The sequence below is a fragment of the Hermetia illucens genome, chromosome 3, assembly GCF_905115235.1.
Source record: "Hermetia illucens chromosome 3, iHerIll2.2.curated.20191125, whole genome shotgun sequence".
In the NCBI taxonomy this organism is placed as follows: Eukaryota; Metazoa; Arthropoda; class Insecta; order Diptera; family Stratiomyidae; genus Hermetia; species Hermetia illucens.
The window spans coordinates 138,954,940-138,974,022 of NC_051851.1; the positions used below are offsets into that span (position 1 = coordinate 138,954,940).

The window sequence follows — 19,083 nt, forward strand, 5'->3', positions numbered from 1 at the left end:
CCGCGTATGTCAAAAACATAAAGCTTGGTCATATCAACCAGTAGCATGTCAAAAATTTTTCCTTTCTGCTGACACCAAAGCTGACTAAGTTGACTGCTTGAACTCTTAACAAATTATGCGAACGCTCAACATATTTGTTGTTTGAGTAATAAATGCAATCTTCGACAAGAGAACGTATTTGATTTCATCATTTCAGCTCATGAGGCTGACTGTGAACGTGGTGTGGCCCTCGAAGAAGTGAAATTATTGATCTAACAAACTTGCCTTCAAAGATGTTTGTTATATACTGGCGGGTACTAGGCGAAGCATGTCTAGCTCTGGGCTTCGTGCTTACCTCTTGACAGCACTTTAAGGGAGTCTTCATATTGAAATCTGGGAAAGATGATAATTCAAACCTAAACAACTTCAGGTAGATCAGCTTAACATCATTTTCGCTGAAATATCTTGAGAGACTAGTTGAGCGTCACATTCTCAACAAGACGCTAAGGTCGCATCCACTCAATGAAAACCAATATCAACGTGGAAAGTCCTGGAAGTTTGCTCTTTATTCCTTGGTTTTAAAGATAGAGGATGTTGATATTGTAGGGGTTTGAATATGCTATGATTTGCTAACGCAAACATTACTTTGTGTTGGAGTATATAACAACAAAGCAACGGAAAGTTTCCCCCAAGCAGGCGTGTTGTCGATACTTCTGTAGAATATGTTGATCGACTCTCTAATTATGTGAATTACAGTACATTCCGAAGCTTATGTGGATGACGGGTCTGTGCAAGTTGTTGGTCGATACCTTGGAACCCTGTGTAGGAATATACAACGGCCCGTTCATTTGTTTGATAATCTTGCATAAACTTTCAGTAAATCTAAATATAATTACAATGGTATTATTTAGAAACAGAAAGAAGTGAATGGCCTTTGTTTTTTTTTTTAAATGAGGGGAATTACCCCTTAACCCCTTACTATCTGGGATTTATTCTAGATAAATGCTTCTTTGGAACAAACATATAGACGCTAAGATGAAGCCTATGGGTTGTGTAAAAAGATGTTTGCTTTGACATGGGGACTTAGGTCTCATGTAGTAATGTGGATATATGTATGTTGCTATGCCTAAGCACGATATTCGTTGCAGCTCTAGATGTATTGTCCAATTTGCAGCCCTTGGATACATATATTCAGAGCGCTGCAATAAGAGCGGTTGATGGACTAATTCTGTTTGACAGAAGATATAAAGTTATCCTCAAAAGTAGGAGAAACTGAATCCAATTAGAGAAATGCGTGGCGGGGTATATCGATGTCTTTTACAACGATGGCTCAAAAACAGAGCAGGGTTTCAGAGTCTACCTTTTGCATAAAAACGAGAAGTGAGCTTTTTTCTGGGGGAAATATGTGGCGGTCTTTCAGGCTGAATCGTACGCGTTTCTAAGAGCAGCGACCTGGATGATTGAAGGGCTGTCGCAGTTTGTAGCAATAATCAAGCTGTTCTGAGAGCGTTAAGCGGTCGTCGGAATTGGAGTGTCAGTAACATTGCCTAATGAAATAAGTTTTGAATTGTAGCACACAATCTCAGTGATTAATTCGCTTGGCTATTATTAGTTACGAGTTGGAGCTCTTTGATGGGAAGGAATAGTGGTTTCGAATAAATTCAAGAGAGTTAGTTACAATAAATCACATATTTTTTGTCTCATTCAGCTGCTATAATTTTCTCATACTGACTCTTGCTAGTGTTTAACTAGTTTCTTTGACGATAATAGGAAAAAATATTATCTACATTTTAATTTGGATGTAAATTGCTGCTTCCATGCAGTTGAAAATGGTTGCGCGCCCCTGTATCCGAATAAGCGCTTTCTCTCTTCGTGTGCAAATAAGTACTTCATCATTTGTTTTCATCTGCCACATTTGAATTGATAATAATTGTGTAGTTACCAATGTAATCAAGCTTCAATGTACGGAACAATCACAGTTTAAATATGAACTATTCAATTTACTCAACTGCTCCCTGCTGGGAGCAATTCGTTGTATGTTCGTATGTAGAAGGCACTAGAAAAATGGATGTACTTTCCGAAATCTATTGATCCTGAAATTTCTTTACAATACTACGTGGTGTTCAAATATTAAAAGTAAGCTGGATTCTCATAATTTGTTCGCGGTACTAGGCGTAAAGTGTTCAATAATGAATTTTGTTTCAGTCTAGGTAAACATGCAAGCTTGATTAGAAACAACTGCAAGCAATTGCGCGTGATATAGTTATGATAATAATACGCTGTTTTTACTTGAACCAAACTGGTTGCCTGAATACATACATGATTCAGAATAATTGTTAGTGCAAATTGAATCTTTCTAATCCGCAGAACTACCCTTATTAGCATTATCGCTTATTAATAGGCTATTATCATTGCCGTGCTATTTGCTACGAATCGTGTGATGCTCGAAATTTCGGCTTCTTCTTTTTCATTAGCCTTTGTCCTGTTCTGGGGTCAGCTCGTCGTGATCGGTTGCGCCATTTGGTTCTGTCATTTGCCTGATTTGGATGCAGTCACGAGGCTTTCAAACCCCAATCCAGCGTATGAAGCTACCGTTGTTTCGCCGGCCTTTTGGTCGTATCCCATTGACTTCGATGTTGAGATCAATCTTAGCAAATGGAGTTAGCGCAAATTACATGACTATACCATTGAAGACGCCTTTCTCGCAATTTTTCCACGATCAGTGCAATACCATATCGATCGAGAATATCCTCATGAATATGGTCGTGTTGGGTATCAAAGGGCTCAACTAGTAATTTTCGAAACTAGGTTTTGGGTGAAACGTGTGAGAGTGAGGGCTCACAATTTGACACTCAAAAAGTGTAACAGGTCTCGTTCTCAGAACCTATCCGACCGAACAATTACAGTGGTGTATCTAAACGAAATCTAGGTCTCTAAATACATCCCGTTCCGCGATCTACACAAATAAACTTAGTAACATTATATTAGCATATTTTAGAAAGTTGGCCGGGAACGCCCCTTAAGTTCATGCTAGAACTACCGAATTTGGCACAAACATAGGGGTTAACATAGGGCATAACTTTGATGGAAATCCAACTATTATTAACAAACTTATAGAAGATGAAAGTTGAAGAAAAAAGTATTTTCGTCGAAGACTTGTGTGTTAATAGTAGAATACAAAAAAACGTCGAAAATAAATATATGCACAAACAATTTGTTACACGATTTATTTTAATGAAAGTAGAAACGAACGTATCTATAAATGTCAAATTAGAAGAAATTAAGTTTCGTTTTTTTTTTTTATTTTCGGTCTTTATTATTTCGTATGACAGCCTTTCGCCCTAATCACCTGTTCAACTCGTGCGGGCATCGATTGGTATAAATTTTCAATGAAATCGGTCCGGAATTCCATTAAGCCATATCTTTTCTAAAGTTTTTTCTAGATTTGCTTTGTTCCTTATCGATCATTAATGCAGTCGCTGCTTCATGAACGCCCATAAGTTCTCTATGGGGCTCAAATCTGGACTGTTTCCTGACCATGCAGTGACTGTATACCAAGCTTACCTGTTATCTGTGAATAAGAACCGTATTGAGGATAAAACAGATTACAGATTTGACACGGGAAATATCGTTTACTTACAGTACGAGCTCTACGACGCGGAGCCGAATCGTCCTGAAACATTACTTCGTCAAAGTGCTCATGCAGTGCTTCTACTGTGTAAACAACACAATCTCCGACCACTTTTTTGTACTTTTCTGCGTTGACAGCACCGCTTAAATACCAAAAACTGCCAATTCCTTTGGATGTTATACATCCCCCCATCATTACTTAGGGAGAATAGCGTGCAGTTCATACAACACACTGGGAGTCAAATCTCGCTTCTTTTCTTATTCGCACCGGCGACGGACTGTCAGACCCCGGCAAATTGAATTTCGACTCATCAGAGAACACAACTCGCCTGCAATCGTCCATAGTCCAGTCACTTCATTCCAATGCCCAATTCAGCCTTTTTTCGGCTCTTATGTTGGTCTTCGAGCTCGGAGTCCTAATTCATTCAACCGTCGCTGCACCGTTCTCACATTAACTGACATATTTTCTCCTTCCAGCAATTCAGTACGTAATTGAGGAGCAGTTGCAAATCTATCTCGTAAGGATGCTCGCTCTAATGACCGCTGGGGAGTAAACACCTACTTCCTCCCGCACTTTGTTTTCGTCTCAGATTGGCATCTTTGGCATACTTTTTTAAAAAAAATCTAATTCTTGCCTCAGAACAATCGATTTTTCTCCCAATTTCCCTATTATTATCACTTCATTCCCGCAAAGCCAGAATACGGGTCTTTTCCTCAACCATTAACTTTTCCTTCCTGACATTTTTTTCACACAAAATTAGGGGTTTCAATTGAAGTATTTACTGAGCCGCAGTGTAGGGTCCCAGCTCTTCTCATTTCAGAGCTAAGATGCGATGTCGTTAGAACCTGTTGCTTTCCCTGTTTTCATTCGTTTTATTGCTTCTTCGACTTCAGTTGTGTTGACAAGTGGAATTGCTCCAAATGTCGGCAGTGCTTGTGGAGGTGGAGAATGAAAAAATTCTTCCATTGAAATCTCCTTAGAATATTCTCGCCATCTATTTGTCGCTGCTCGTCAGTCGGTAAGTAAAGTGTCGTTCTTGCCATTATCGCAACAGAAGTGTTCTATATCCTGTGGGTGTTGGTGTCGGCTTCTGAAAGTCGATGCAGATCTCTCTTGCCATCGCGGATGTCTAGTTTAACGTAAAGGTCTTTTGCAATGGACCGCTCGGGTGACAGCAATCGCTTTCTTTGTTTCCCAGTTGGCATTTTTGTAAATTTGCCAATTGGCCAGCGTTTTATCGTCGAGAAACTTATGGTAGAATCGTTTTTTTTTTTTTCACGGACTTTCTTTTGAACATTGTCATTTCAAAGCCAATTACCTCGGTTGATGAGCCGCTTACCCGGCTTGGTGACCCTGAGTGTTGCATATGTCGTTTTGTGAGCCGTGTTTTTAACTTGATTCTTTGACGTTCGTTATGGTTGGTTATCGCGTAAGTAAGAGCATTTCTTCCTTTCTCTTATGAAGTCGCCACCAGTTAATATGCGGCAGGCCAGTGCATTTCTCACGCTGTTTTTCTTGGTAGCTTGCTCTGCAAGACGACAGCCAACAACGGCTTTGAAGTCAGTGAGGGTGATAAAATGTCGGCGTCTTATGAGAATATAGTCGATTTGTGTTTTACTGTTCTCATTATAAAATGTGGGAAGATAAAACAATCGTTTGATGGTTTGGTTCATAAGTAGAAGGTCATGAGTGTTCGCAAAATCTATACACTCGCCACTCTTATTGCGCGCTCCAACCCCTTTTCCACCATAGCACCCTGTTGCCGTCTGGCTCTTTACCCACATGATCATTATTGTCACCTGCAATGACGATTTAGTCATCAGTAGGCACGTTACAGGTCTATGCATCGGGAAGTTGCCAGATGTCATCTTTCTCGGCATCTGGTCGACCCGTCTGTGGTGCGTATGCGGTGAAGAAGTGAATAGAGCAATCAGCTGATATAATGGTGAACTTTATCAGCCGGTCATCAAATCATTTGACTTCTTTGGTGGCACCACGGAAACGGCGATGATAACATCGTATTGGGTGTGTGCGCTACCAAAACAGAGAAGTTTATAGCTATTTTTAGCGTAAAGGACGCTAACGGTAGACTTCTCATCCGCGATGACGAGCAGCTGAAGAGGCAGAAGGAAACTTCACCATAGTTCTTAGCCGTATCTCATCCGGTAAAGTTCCCCTCTTGTGAATGAAATGGCTATTCACCGTACCATCATCATCAACGGCGCAACAATCGGTATCCGGTCTAGGCCTGCCTTAATAAGGAACTCCAGACATTCCGGTTTTGCGCCGAGGTCCACCTATTCGATATCCCTAAAAGCTGTCTGGCGTCCTGACCCACGCCATCGCTCCATCTTAGGCAGGGTCTGCATCTTCTTCTTCTTCTTTTTTTTTTCTTTTTCTACCATAGATATTGCCCTTATAGACTTTCCGGGTGGGATCATCTTCATCCATACGGATTAAGTGACCCGCCCACCGTAACCTATTGAGCCGGATTTTATCCACAACCGGACGGTCACGGTATCGCTCATAAATTTCGTCATTGTGTAGGCTACGGAATCGTCCATCCTCATGTAGGGGGCCAAAAATTCTTCGGAGGATTCTTCTCTCGAATGCGGCCAAGAGTTCGCAATTTTTCTTGCTAAGAACCCAAGTTTCCGAGGAATACATGAGGACTGGCAAGATCATAGTCTTGTACAGTAAGAGCTTTGACCCTATGGTGAGACGTTTCGAGCGAAACAGTTTTTGTAAGCTGAAATAGGCTCTGTTGGCTGACAACAACCGTGCGCGGATTTCATCATCGTAGTTGTTATCGGTTGTGATTTTCGACCCTAGATAGGACAAATTATCAACGGTCTCAAAGTTGTATTCTCCTACCCTTATTCTTCTTCGTGTTTGTGTTTGACCAGTGCGGTTTGATGTTGTTGGTTGATTCATCTTCGGTGCTGACGTTGCCACCATATATTTTGTCTTGCCTTCATTGATGTGCAGCCCAAGATCTCGCGCCAAATTACGCCTGCTCGATCTGGATGAAGGCAGTTTGTACGTCTCGGGTGGTTCTTCCCATGATGTCGATATCGTCAGCATAGGCCAGTAGTTGGGTGGACTTGAAGAGGATCGTACCTCTTGCATTCACCTCAGCATCACGGATCACTTTCTCGAGGGCCAGGTTAAAGAAGACGCATGATAGCGCATCCCCTTGTCGTAGACCGTTGTTGATGTCGAATGGTCTTGAGAGTGATTCTGCTGCTTTTATCTGGCCTCGCACATTGGTCATGGTCAGCATAGTCAGTCTTATTAATTTCGTCGGGATACCGAATTCTCCCATGGCCGTGTACAGTTTTACCATGGCTATGCTATCATAGGCGGCTTTAAAATCGATGAACAGATGGTTCAACTGTTGTCCATATTCCAACAGTTTTTCCATCGCCTGCCGCAGAGAGAAAATCTGATCTGGAGTGAAGCCTCTTTGGTATGGGCCAATGATGTTCTGGGCGTATGGGGCTATCCGGCCTAGCAAGATAGTGGAGAATATCTTATAGATGGTACTCAGCAACGTGATACCTCTATAATTGCTGCACTGTGTGATATCTCCCTTTTTATGTATGAGACAGATTATGCCTCGTTGTCAATCTTCAGGCATTGATTCGCTGTCCCATACCTTGAGCACAAGTTGATGAACCACTTGGTGTAACTGGTCGCCTCTATATTTAACCAATTCGGCTGTAATTCCATTGGCTCCTGGCGACTTATGATTTTTAAGCCGATGAATTGCACGGACTGTTTCTCCTATAGTTGGTGGTGGCAGTATTTGTCCGTCGTCTTCAGTTGGCGGGACCTCCAACTCGCCGATGTTCTGGTTGTTCAGTAGCTCATCAAAGTACTCAACCCATCGCTCTAATATTCCCATTCTGTCGGAAATCAGATTTCCCTCTTTGTCTCGGCAGGATGAGCATCGAGGTGTATAAGGCTTCATCCTGCTGACTTGTTGGTAAAACTTCCGCGCCTGGTGCGGTTGCTCCCTGTACTTTTCTAGTTCACAGACTTGTTGTTTCTCCCAGGCTTCCTTTTTCCGTCTGTGAAGTCGCTTCTCCGCTCGACGGAGTTCGTGATAAGTCTCTGCGCGTGCCCGCGTTCTTTGAGAATGCAACATTACTCGGTATGCAGCATTCTTCCGTTCCGTTGCTACCTTACATTCATCGTCAAACCAGCCGTTCCGACTCCTTTTGCGGCTGGGGCCAAGTATATTTGTGGCCGTATCCATGATAACGTTCTTCAGGTGGTTGTGAAGATCATTTGTTGATGCTTCATCTCCAGGTCCTCTGTTGACTGCGGTTATTGCGGCATCCATTTCCCTCTTATAGGTGTCGCGGAGGGTTGTGTTGTGGATGGCTTCAGTGTTCACTCTCACCTGATTGTTAGAGGGGATTCTAGGTGGTATTGTTATTCGACCTCGGAGCACCATGCCAACGAGATAGTGATCCGAGTCTATATTGGCCCCCCTATATGTTCTGACATTCATCAAGAGGTGGCATCGTTCGATCAACACGTGGTCAATTTGGTTGAAAGTGGTCCCGTCTGGAGAGGCCCACGTATGTTTGTGGACCGCTTTCCGCGCAAACCAGGTACTTCCAGCAACCATTTCGTGTGACCCTGCTAATTGAATAGTCCGCAGTCCGTTATCCTTTGTTTTTTCGTGTAAGCTATGGGAGCCAACGTATCGCCTGAATACGGGCTCCTTCCCTACTTGGCTGTTAAAATCCCCAAGTATGATTTTGATATCATATCTAAGACAGGCTTCGAGGGTTCGTTCTACTGCCTCGTAGAAGGTATCCTTCTCCGACTCTGCAGTCTCCTCTGTAGGGGCGTGAACGTTTATGAGGCTTATATTTCTAAACTTGCCTTGCAAGCGCAGAGTGCATAGCCGTTCGCTTATGTTTTCAAAGCCGATAACAGCAGGTTTCATTTTTTGGCTGACTAAGAAACCTACTCCGAGCACATGGTTTACTGGATGGCCACTATAATATATGGTGTAGTGGCTCTTCTCCAGGAAACCGGTCCCTGTCCATCGTATCTCTTGCAACCCTGTTATATCAGCCCTATATTGGGACAGGGTATCGGCTAGCTGTTTATCAGCTTCATCTCTGTACAGGGAGCGCACGTTCCATGATAAAATGCGCAAATCGTTGTTCCTTTGTCGTTGCCGGGTCCGTCGTTTTAAAATCCGTCCTATCCGAGGCTCCTGTTGTGGCTTCGTAACAAGTTGTTTTCCGTGTAGGGTTGTCAGCCCTACCCAACCGCCAACCTGGAGGACCAGTTGGTACAATTTGTCCCGTTTTCAGGCGCGGGAGACTCGCCTTCGTCCTTCTCCGTCTGCAGCTTTCGTCAAGAAAGAGCTCCCAACGGTCACCACGTGGAGGTGGAGGGGTTTGGCAGTAGAGCTGTTGGTGTTGGTTCAGCAGGCATTTCCCAGGTTTTATGCTCCATCGTGGGTACCAATCCACGTTTCGCTCCGGGACCTATACTACCCTTTGACCACCGTACCATGTGGATATGAACTGTTCCTCCAAGCAGAAGAGAAATCATCTCGGCCATAAATGCACTTAAAGGGAGTAGGGCCCCTGTGGTCGACGGTCTCCCCCGAGTTATTTATTGGTGCATGTGGAAATGCTGGGAATCCGTGACCTTCCAGAGAAAGTGGAAGAAGGTTATGATCGTTAAGATTGCAAAGAAGGGCAGTGTGACCATTGGAGGGGTAACTAACTGCGTGCTCCCTGATTTTTAACGATATGTTTATTTTATTGATTCTTTTTAAATGGAAACTAACAATAAATTTTCAAATCTGAGTGCTAAAATTCAGATGTATTCCTCGCCAGTGCTTCAGGATACATTGTTTACAAAGTAGAATTATTTGTTGTTAGTTTATTTGCCTTTTATTACATCCTAGAATGTTCAATGTTTTTCAATCGAATGGCACTAGGCTGTTGTAGCAGTCTCCTGACTAAGCGGTTAGAATGGGAAGCTAACCTTCCTTTCTACTTCGTCACCTACAATGAGATCTCCTCTCTCACTGTCACAATTTGAAGGTTTCTGTGGATGTTTTCGTTTTTCATATACCGAGGTGCATCGGTGATCATCAGTAGTATCCTGAACTGGGCTCTCTGTAACAGCTCAATATTAGATGTGCACGCTGAGCTCCACAGCTGAATTCTGTAAGTCCCTATTGGAACTACGACGGCTTTGAACAACAGGCGTTTGTAGTCGAGTCCTAGTTTAGAGTTAGAGCCAATGAATATTTTGTGTCCTCAGCTTCATTTGCATTGCCCTTGTCTCAATATGTTTTCTCCACGTTACTCGTATTTTCAGGTGCAAACAGAGATCCTTTACATCATTCTGTTCAGGGGTCGTTAAATCATTGATTGAGACCTTCGCTCAGTTTTGCCGGTTCGGGGCGAAAGTGACATGACAGCACTTCGTTTTAGGTGGATTTGTAAGTTTTTTTGATGCGACCTTAGAATTGGTGTGGATACTTAGAATGGCAGTAGCATCTGAAAACGTTCAAGTTATTAGGTTAGGGTCAGTTGGTAGATCCTAGGTATAGATGAGGTAAAGTGTCGGTCTAAGGATACTGCCTCGAGGGTCTCTAGCTTAAATGTTGTTCTCGAGAGACGTGATGTTTTTGTATTTCCCCCTGAATTTGCTCTCCAAGATAAAAGGTTTCAAAATTCACACGGAAATTCAATTGATGCACTAGGCGATAAACCTTGTAAGTTTTTAAGTTGAAATTAATGTCCATGTTTTTTTTACAGTTAGGTATTAATTAGGTGCTAGTTTAGGAGCTTGTATTTAACAAAGTTCAATCTGAAAACACCTCACAGCACGGCTTGCTCGTTATCAACTCCTGCTTGATATTTTTAGTATCACCAAACTCAATCAAGTCTGGGATTTTTCGTCGATCTGTTGGTTAATAAGTGGGTTGTCCAATTGAGACGATATCAAGTCTAGTGTCTTGGTCTGGCACGTCCTACAACCGTCTTCCCTTGACGGTGATCAATCTAGACCCCAAAGAGTGTGCTTAGAATTAAAATCCCCAGCGGCAAAAAATCTGTTCGCCAGTGTGTTAAAAAATTGTTTCCGCCTCTTGTGGATGAAATGGTTAGTCACCGTATCTTGCGGATACGAACTGTTGCTTCAAGCAGAAGAAAAAACATCTCGGCAATAAATGCATTCAAATGGACTGGGGCCGCTGTGGACGACGGTCTCCTCGCAGGGTTGTTTATCGCTGCTCCTGCACTTTCTGCAGATCGGCTACTTCTACTCATACGGAAATGTCGAAAATCCAAGACCTTTCCAAGAGAGAAGTAGAAGGGGATGTTTGTTAAGATTGCAAAGAAGGGCATTCGTTTTGAGTGTGACAAAGGGGGGGGGGGGGGGACTGTGTTGCAAAGATAATATCTAAGATAATCCCGGAACGCACTAAAGAACATCTCGAAAGCTTAATTGACAAAGAGCAGGCTGGTTCCCGCCTCGGTCCTCTTGCATTGAACAATTAAAACTCTACGGAATAGTTTGGAGTAGTGTGCGGAGTTTAGATATTCGCTTCACCTGCTCGATTTCGAATGTACCTGGCATGCTCTACGCTGAAGGGGTATTTCAGGGAAACTAAAAGCTATTGTCAGAGTGAAATATGATGGCGCAAAATGTCATATGCTCTGTCGAGATAAAATCTCAGAGGATTTTGAGGTCCAAAGCGGTGTCTGTCATGGTTGGTTGCATCTTGCCACCTATACTATTTCTTCTTGTTATCGTTGACGTTCTTCATGCTGCTTTGTCCAGAGGATATGGAGGAGTTCAATGGACTATATCATCTTTCCTAAAAAACCTCTACTACACTGATGACGATTGTTTGCTCTATCACCGGATCATGGACTTTGGCCAAATGGCTCTGAATTTGGAAAGACAGGCAATTATGTTTGGACTGAAGATAAACAAAAACAAAACCAAACTTCTCATTCTAACAGGCCATCGCACTCTCCCTATCTACATTAATGGGCAGATCATCGAAGGCATTGATCAATTTGTATATCTAGGAAGTGTAGTTTCTTCCGACGGTGGCACCGAACTGGATGTTGCTCGACGAGTTGACAACGCTAGATCCACCTTCGGTGCCTTGTCTAAGATCTGGAAATGCAGTTATCTCAAAACCTAGATCAAGTTGAGGTTGTTTTAAGGTAATGTACTTTCTTTGTTTCTATATAGAAGTAGGAGATGGAAAGTGACCACTAATGTCACTCGAAAGTTGTAAGCCTTGGTGAACAACTGCATACGACGTATCATCAACGTACGCTCACCTGACACTGTTTCATATAGAGTTAGACTGAAGATAAAAACCAACAAAACCAAGGTTCTCAGTCTGACGGATCATTGAGCCCTCTCTATCTGCATTAATGGGCAGAACAGGGTGGTTTGTGCCTACGGTGGCACCAAACTGGATGTTATCCGACGCATCAACACCGCTAGATCGGCTTTCGCTGCCTTATCTAAAATTTGCAAAATCTTGTTATCTCACCACCATGATCAATCTATTAGGTTCAGATTGTTCTGTGACAGTGTTCTTTCTGTCCACCACTCGAAAGGTTCAAGCCTTCGTCAACAATTGTCTGCGTCATATCATCGGGTTGGCCAACTGAATTTTTGGGAAGAAAAATCTCTCAAAAGTTTTGTGTAGCAACTCCATACTAATATTAGACGTGAGGCTACTTTTTTCACTATTCTATGGAAGGAATGTTGTGACGTCCTCAAATCAGAAGTCTTGTAGCATCGGACTGCCTTGGATTTTTAAGAAGAGTCTCAGTGGATACTTTTTGGTTTCTGATGTTTTGATTTTATGGTCTTTGCTAAGCTGTTTCTGATTTGTGGACATTGATTGACCATGATATGAGGGCATTGTAAGGTTGGACGTGGTTGGAAGGCCTTAATTACAAACAATTTCCATGAAAGATATAAAATCGTATCGGCGTTTTTTTAATGGCTTCAACATAGTCAAACCTTACTCCTTTCATGTGCGTTTTAATTTTTTGGGAACCCATGGAAGTCTGTTGGAGCCACATCTTGTGAGAGAGCCCGACACGTATTTGGCGTGGTTTAGTATCCATTTATCTATATCTATAGCCTCTCTTTTTTCACAGTTTCGGATCAATGCATCAAAGTTTCAACGCAATGGAAACACTTTTTCCACCTCTATGAAGAAATTCATGATACATAAGGCCGTTCCATTCAGAAAAATAAAACGTGACCTTCAGCTTGACGTGGGATTCCATTATGAGTTTTTCTCGATCTCAGAGAGAGATGAGTCTTCCATTGCTGATTTTTGGGCCTTTGTTTCCATATTTTATTCATATATCAAGCAATAATGGTTTTCAAGAAGTCGATTCGGATGATCAGCTAAGGAAGAAGTAGAAGCTCTGAGAATCACGACAGGACTCAGATTGTAGTAAAAAATTCAACCAGTGTTAAAAAAATTGTGTGACTGTAGTTACACGAACTCATATTAAACTACTTATAGTTTCACGTCTAGAAATCAGATATCTAAATGCCATCGAATGAATCGAGGGTCAGCATTTTTGATAGTAATAAGCTTTGATAGTAATAACCTGTCCGGATAGCTGAGTGGTTAGAGCACAAAGCTATCGTACGGAAGTCCGCGGTTCAAATCTCATTGGCGACAGTGGAACTTGTATCGTGATTTGCCATCGGATACCAGTCGACTCAGCTGTGAATGAGTACCTGAGTCAAATCAGAGTAATAAATTCGGTCGAGCGCAATGCTGACCACATTGCCTCCTACAATGCACTGTAGTGTACCATTACGGTCTTGAATGATCCCTGATCCAATATGGATTGTTATTATTATTAATAAGCTGCCAAAAAGCTTGCCTACACCCTGCATATGACCTGACTATTGTACTTAGATCGTAAAGGATGTGGTTATGTCGAAAATGATACTAACATATATGCTGCTTTAATGCGTTATATATAAACCTCGCTTTCAACAATGATATTTCGGGATTAATATTTGTCATGGACTATCAATCTAGCAATGGAGAATTTACCTTTGATATTAAGATCTCACACTAGTTCTCAACCTTACAAAACTTATGAAATCCTCGCCTCAATCATCATCATCAACGGCACAACAACTGGTACCCGGTCTAGGCCTGCCTTAATAAGGAACTCCAGACATCCCGCTTTGGGACGATGTCCTGACCTGCCCAATCGCTCCATCTCAGGCAGGGGTTCTCATCCATATGGATTAAATGACCCGCCCACCATAACCTATCGGCCATCCTCATGTAGGGGGCCAAAAATTCTTCGAAGGATTCTTCTCTCGAACGCGGCCAATAGTTCGAAATTTTTCTTGCTATGAACACAAGTCTCCGAGGAATACATGACGACTGGCAAGATGATTGTCTTGTACAGTAAGAGCTTTGACCCTATGGTGAGACGTTTCGGGCGGAACAGTTCTTGAAAACTGAAATGGGTTCTGTTGGCTGACAACAACTGTGCGCGGATTTCATCGTCGTAACTGTTATCGGTTGTGATTTTCGACCCTAGATTGGAGAAATGATTAAAGCTCTCAAAGTTGTAGTCTCCTATCTTTATTCTTCCCGTTTGACCAGTGCGGTTTGATGTTGTTGGTTGGTTGGTTTTCGGTGCTGACGTTAACACAATATATTTTGTCCTTTGACCTTCATTGATGTGCAGTCCCAAATCTTGCGCCAATCGCCGCCTGTTCTTTCTGTTCTGTTTGTACATCTCGAGTCGCTCTTCCCATGATGATATCGTCAGCATAGGCCAGTAGTTGGATGGACTTAAAGGGGATCGTACCCCTCGCATTTACCTCAGGGGGCTAGGTTAAAGAGGACGCATGATAGGGCATCCGTTGTTGACATCGAATGGGCTTGAGAGTGATCCTGCTGGTTTTATCTGGCCTCGCACATTGGTCCTGGTCAGCATAATCAGTCTTATCAATTTGGCCGGGATATTGAATTCTATCATGGCCGTATACAGTTTTACCCTGACTATGCTATCATAGGCGGCTTTAAAGTCGATGAAAAAATGGTGTAACTGATGGCCATATTCCAACAGTTTTTCAATTGCTTGCCGCAGAGAGAAAATCTGATCTGTTGCTGATTTACCTGGAGTAAAGTTTCTTTGGTATGGGCCAATGATGTGCTGGACATATGGGGCTATCCGGCCTAGCAATATAGAGGAGAATATCTTATAGATGATACTCAGCAATGTGATACCTCTATAATTGCTGCACTGTGTGATATCTTCCTTTTTATGTATGAGACAGATGATGCGTTTTTGCCAGTCTTCAGGCATTGATTCGCTGTCCCATACCTTGAGCACAAGGTGATGAACCGCTTGGTGTAATTGGTCGCCTCCATATGTAACCAATTTGGCTATAATTCCATCAGTTCCTAGCGACTTATGATTTTTAAGCCGATGAATTGCACGGACTGTTTCTTCTACACTTGGTGGTGGCAGTATTTCTGCGTCGTTTTAATTTGGCAGGACCTCTAATATGCCTATTCTGTCGGAAATCAGATTTGCCTCTTTGTCTCGGCAGGATGAGCATCGGGGTGTGTAAGGCTTCATCCTGCTAGAACTTGTGCGCCTGGTGCGGTTCCTCGCTGTACTTTTCGAATTCACAGATCTGTTGGTTTTCCCAGGCTTGTGGCCGTATTTATGATAACGTTCTTCAGGTGGTTGTGAAGATCATTTGTTGATGCTTCATCTCCAGGTACTCTGTTGACTGCGGTTATTGGGGCATTCATTTCCCTCTTATAGGTGTGGCGGAGGGTTGTGTTGTGGATGGCTTCAGTGTTCACTCTCACCTGATTGTTAGAGGGGATTCTAGGTGGTATTGTTATTCGACCTCGGAGCACCATGCCAACGAGATAGTGATCCGAGTCTATATTGGCCCCCCTATATGTTCTGACATTCATCAAGAGGTGGCATCGTTCGATCAACACGTGGTCAATTTGGTTGAAAGTGGTCCCGTCTGGAGAGGCCCACGTATGTTTGTGGACCGCTTTCCGCGCAAACCAGGTACTTCCAACAACCATTTCGTGTGACCCTGCTAATTGAATAGTCCGCAGTCCGTTATCCTTTGTTTTTTCGTGTAAGCTATGGGAGCCAACGTATCGCCTGAATACGGGCTCCTTCCCTACTTGGCTGTTAAAATCCCCAAGTATGATTTTGATATCATATCTGGGACAGGCTTCGGGGGTTCGTTCTACCGCTTCCTTCGACTCTGCAGTCTCCTTTGTAGGGGCATGAACGTTAATGAGGCTTATGTTTCTAAATTTGCCTCGCAAGCGCAGAGTTCATAGCCGTTCGTTTATGTTTTCAAAGCCGATAACAGCAAGTTCCTATTTTTGGCTGACTAGGAAACCTTCTCCGAGCACATGGTTTACTGGATGGCCGCTATAATATATGGTGTAGCGACTCCTCCAGGAAACCGGTCCCCGTCCAACGCATCTCCTGCAACGCATCTTACATCAGCCCTATATTGGGACAGGGTATCGGCTAGGTTCATCTCTGTACTGAGAGCACAGTTTCCATGAAAAAATGTGCAAATCGTTATTCCGTTTTTGTTGGCGGAATTGTCCATCCAGTCCGAGGCTCCTGTTGTGGCTTTGTAACAAGTTGTTTTCCGTGTAGGGTTGTCAGGCCTACCCAACCCCCAATCTGGAGGACCAATTACTGTACACTGGCTTCAATACTTAATTTATAATGACTAACTTTTTTTACGAAGCACTGATCACTACATTCTCTTTTCAGGTATGGCTGCTCGCTTCGTTGCTGTCATCCATATGCTGGGTTATATACATCACATTTTACAATTCTCGTATGGTTGGATTGCTTTTAACAAAGTTGATAAATAAATGGCTGATAAGGAATGCTTATTTTAAAATAGGTAGAAACCCTCTTTGACTTTTCTATTATCTTTTACTTAGACATCATCTATTTTTCCAGGATCTTTAACACTGAACCCATTGGCAGGGAAAATCATGTTTCGGGATGTGGTTTACATTGATTACGATTATTCGGTTCGCGTTCAGGATGGGTACATGATTTTTCGTTGGTGGCGCTCTTACGTTCCCAAAGATGTATCTGAAGGTAATTTTCTTCAATGTTAAAATCAACTAAATTGTCATTAGATCGTCACTGGTTGCTAGTGCTAGTCATCACTATTTTACAGCTTAATTTTTTCTCTGAATATTCAGCCAGTTTCGCTTATCTGATTGCATAATTAAGAGCCGTGGCGTTTAAGAATTTGGTTCTATCAGGTTTAAAATATCTTTTATTTGTTATTGCAGATTTATCCCACTCTGACACACGCTTGTCAATAACTCTAAATGGCTTTGAGCTACATATTTATAATCGATCTCAACTGTATGATAGACTGGAGAAATTATTCGGATTAAAACCATCAATATTGATTCCAGTATGTTTTTATATTATAACTATTTACATTACTCAGGGGAAAACTACATGGAATATATTTTAGACTGAAAATCTGTCCACTGAAGAATTAAACGTCATTCAAGAGCAAACAATGAATGAGAAGAACACCCGCCAGAACTCCACAGCTTCGAAGAAAAAGCAAAGGTCGGAAGCAATGACGGCCACAACTTGGCGTGATCTCATACCAGTAATAAAGATTGATATTTGCTCTGTAAGTAATTATATAAAATGCAACATTAGCATCAGCATCAACTGTGAATTATGGGTTATATTTTTAGGGACGCTTTGTACTCGGTAACAGGCTGACGCCGACAACATTATCGATTACAGTGGAAGAAGCTCATTGTGTTTATAGCACAAAGCCTGCAGCGTGTCGTCTAGACCATTTCATGCATTTTGTAAAAGCGAAAATGGAAAATGCAAAGGTACTTTTTGCACCGAGTTTAAAGTACACAGGTCTTGCAGATGAACCGCCTAGGTGAGTGGTAGGGATTTTCATTATGTTTGCAACTGGCTTTTGTCTTACCATGATTTCTGGAGTTATATGATTTAATCATTTTCAGATACATGGGTGAAGGATTTGTTGTCATGATGTCAAACTTAGTGGAGCTATATTTCTACATGGATGAACCAGGTTTGTGTTTTGAGGGATTATTTTTATTGATTGCGTTAGTAGCAATTTCTTATGATTTTAAGGTGTTGTGCCTGATGAACCTGTTCAATTAACTTTGGCTAATGGAGATGTGATTGAACCAATTCCCCCTGTATGGGGAGTTGACATTAAGTGCGGCAAAGGTACTGATTTCAGCTACGGGCCGTGGGCTGATAGGCAGAGGGATCACCTGTTCAAATTCTTCTTCCCACCGGATTGGCAAGAAATGACCGTAACTCAAGCGCCGAAACCTGGAGAATATCGTCAATATCAATCGTTTGATATCAGTCTTTGCACCCTGAATGAAGCGACGATAGATATATTATTCTCGAAGGAAAAGGTAGGTGAACTTCAATTTACTTTTGATTTGGAAGGGTTCCTTGTTTTCATGTGGTAAACTTCAAATATAAATATTTTTAGGAAACCAATGCAATGCACGTCACTATTGGTGCTGGTTCTTACATTGAAGTTACAATACCATGGGTGATACAATCAGATGGATTTGCAGCGGTTATTGCTGGGCAATTGTTACACATGGAAGCTACAACCAGCTTGCAGTACAGGAGTTTAGCGGAATGTGAATCTTTGGAATACAAAATCAAGTCCGTTTTTGATGTTTCAATTGTTTTGGGCTTCGTGCTACAATATTGTACTCTAATTCCAGAATACATTACCCAAAAAGGTGGAATGATAATCAAGACTGGAGTATAAATTTGACTGGCTGTAAAGCAACGACTTATATTATTTATAAACACAAGTCATTTTTCCAAGTACGTCGTTTATACATATTCCTTTATATTGGTGCAAGTAACAGGTTTTTATTTTGAATCAGGATTTAATTGAAGACTGGTCATCAAAGTCAAGATCGGATATTCTCACATTCGTTCCTTATCAATGCAAATTCAACATATTAATGAAAGAATTCGAAATTATAACTCTAAGCAATGAGTACAATTGGATTGATTGCTCAAGTACAAATCAAGAAAATCATCATTTGGCATTTTGTGGTGATCTTTTTGATTTAAGTTTTGTTTTACCATTCGATGATTTTCTACCAAAAACTGTTACTTTGAAATTTTGGATCCATGGCGAGGGTGTGGATTTAAGTATGTTTTTGCCTGAAGTGTCCACTAGTCGATCGTTGGTGTTAGCACTTGATAAAAATGCTCGTATATTGACAAGATCAGGCAAAGTGAAAAATCGTAAGGAGTTGTATTCGAAGAAATGGAGGAGAATTTGTCTACAAAGGTAGGGTTGAACAATTTTGGAGCGATAAAAGTTAACAC

At 42.0% G+C, this 19,083-nt stretch overlaps 1 protein-coding gene across 5 annotated transcripts in view; it reads left to right on the forward strand.

The window, feature by feature from the left end:
• Positions 1–19,083, forward strand: part of LOC119653272 (transmembrane protein KIAA1109) — an 89,085-nt gene that overhangs the window by 4,846 nt on the left and 65,156 nt on the right. For all 5 annotated transcript variants that reach the window (XM_038057894.1, XM_038057896.1, XM_038057895.1 and 2 more), the window contains exons 2-11: positions 16,459–16,594; positions 16,654–16,797; positions 16,998–17,125; positions 17,189–17,356; positions 17,424–17,623; positions 17,709–17,779; positions 17,842–18,137; positions 18,218–18,399; positions 18,462–18,567; positions 18,630–19,045. In XM_038057894.1, coding sequence (XP_037913822.1) covers positions 16,459–16,594; positions 16,654–16,797; positions 16,998–17,125; positions 17,189–17,356; positions 17,424–17,623; positions 17,709–17,779; positions 17,842–18,137; positions 18,218–18,399; positions 18,462–18,567; positions 18,630–19,045 — 1,847 coding nt within the window. The remainder of the gene's footprint in view (positions 1–16,458; positions 16,595–16,653; positions 16,798–16,997; positions 17,126–17,188; positions 17,357–17,423; positions 17,624–17,708; positions 17,780–17,841; positions 18,138–18,217; positions 18,400–18,461; positions 18,568–18,629; positions 19,046–19,083) is intronic.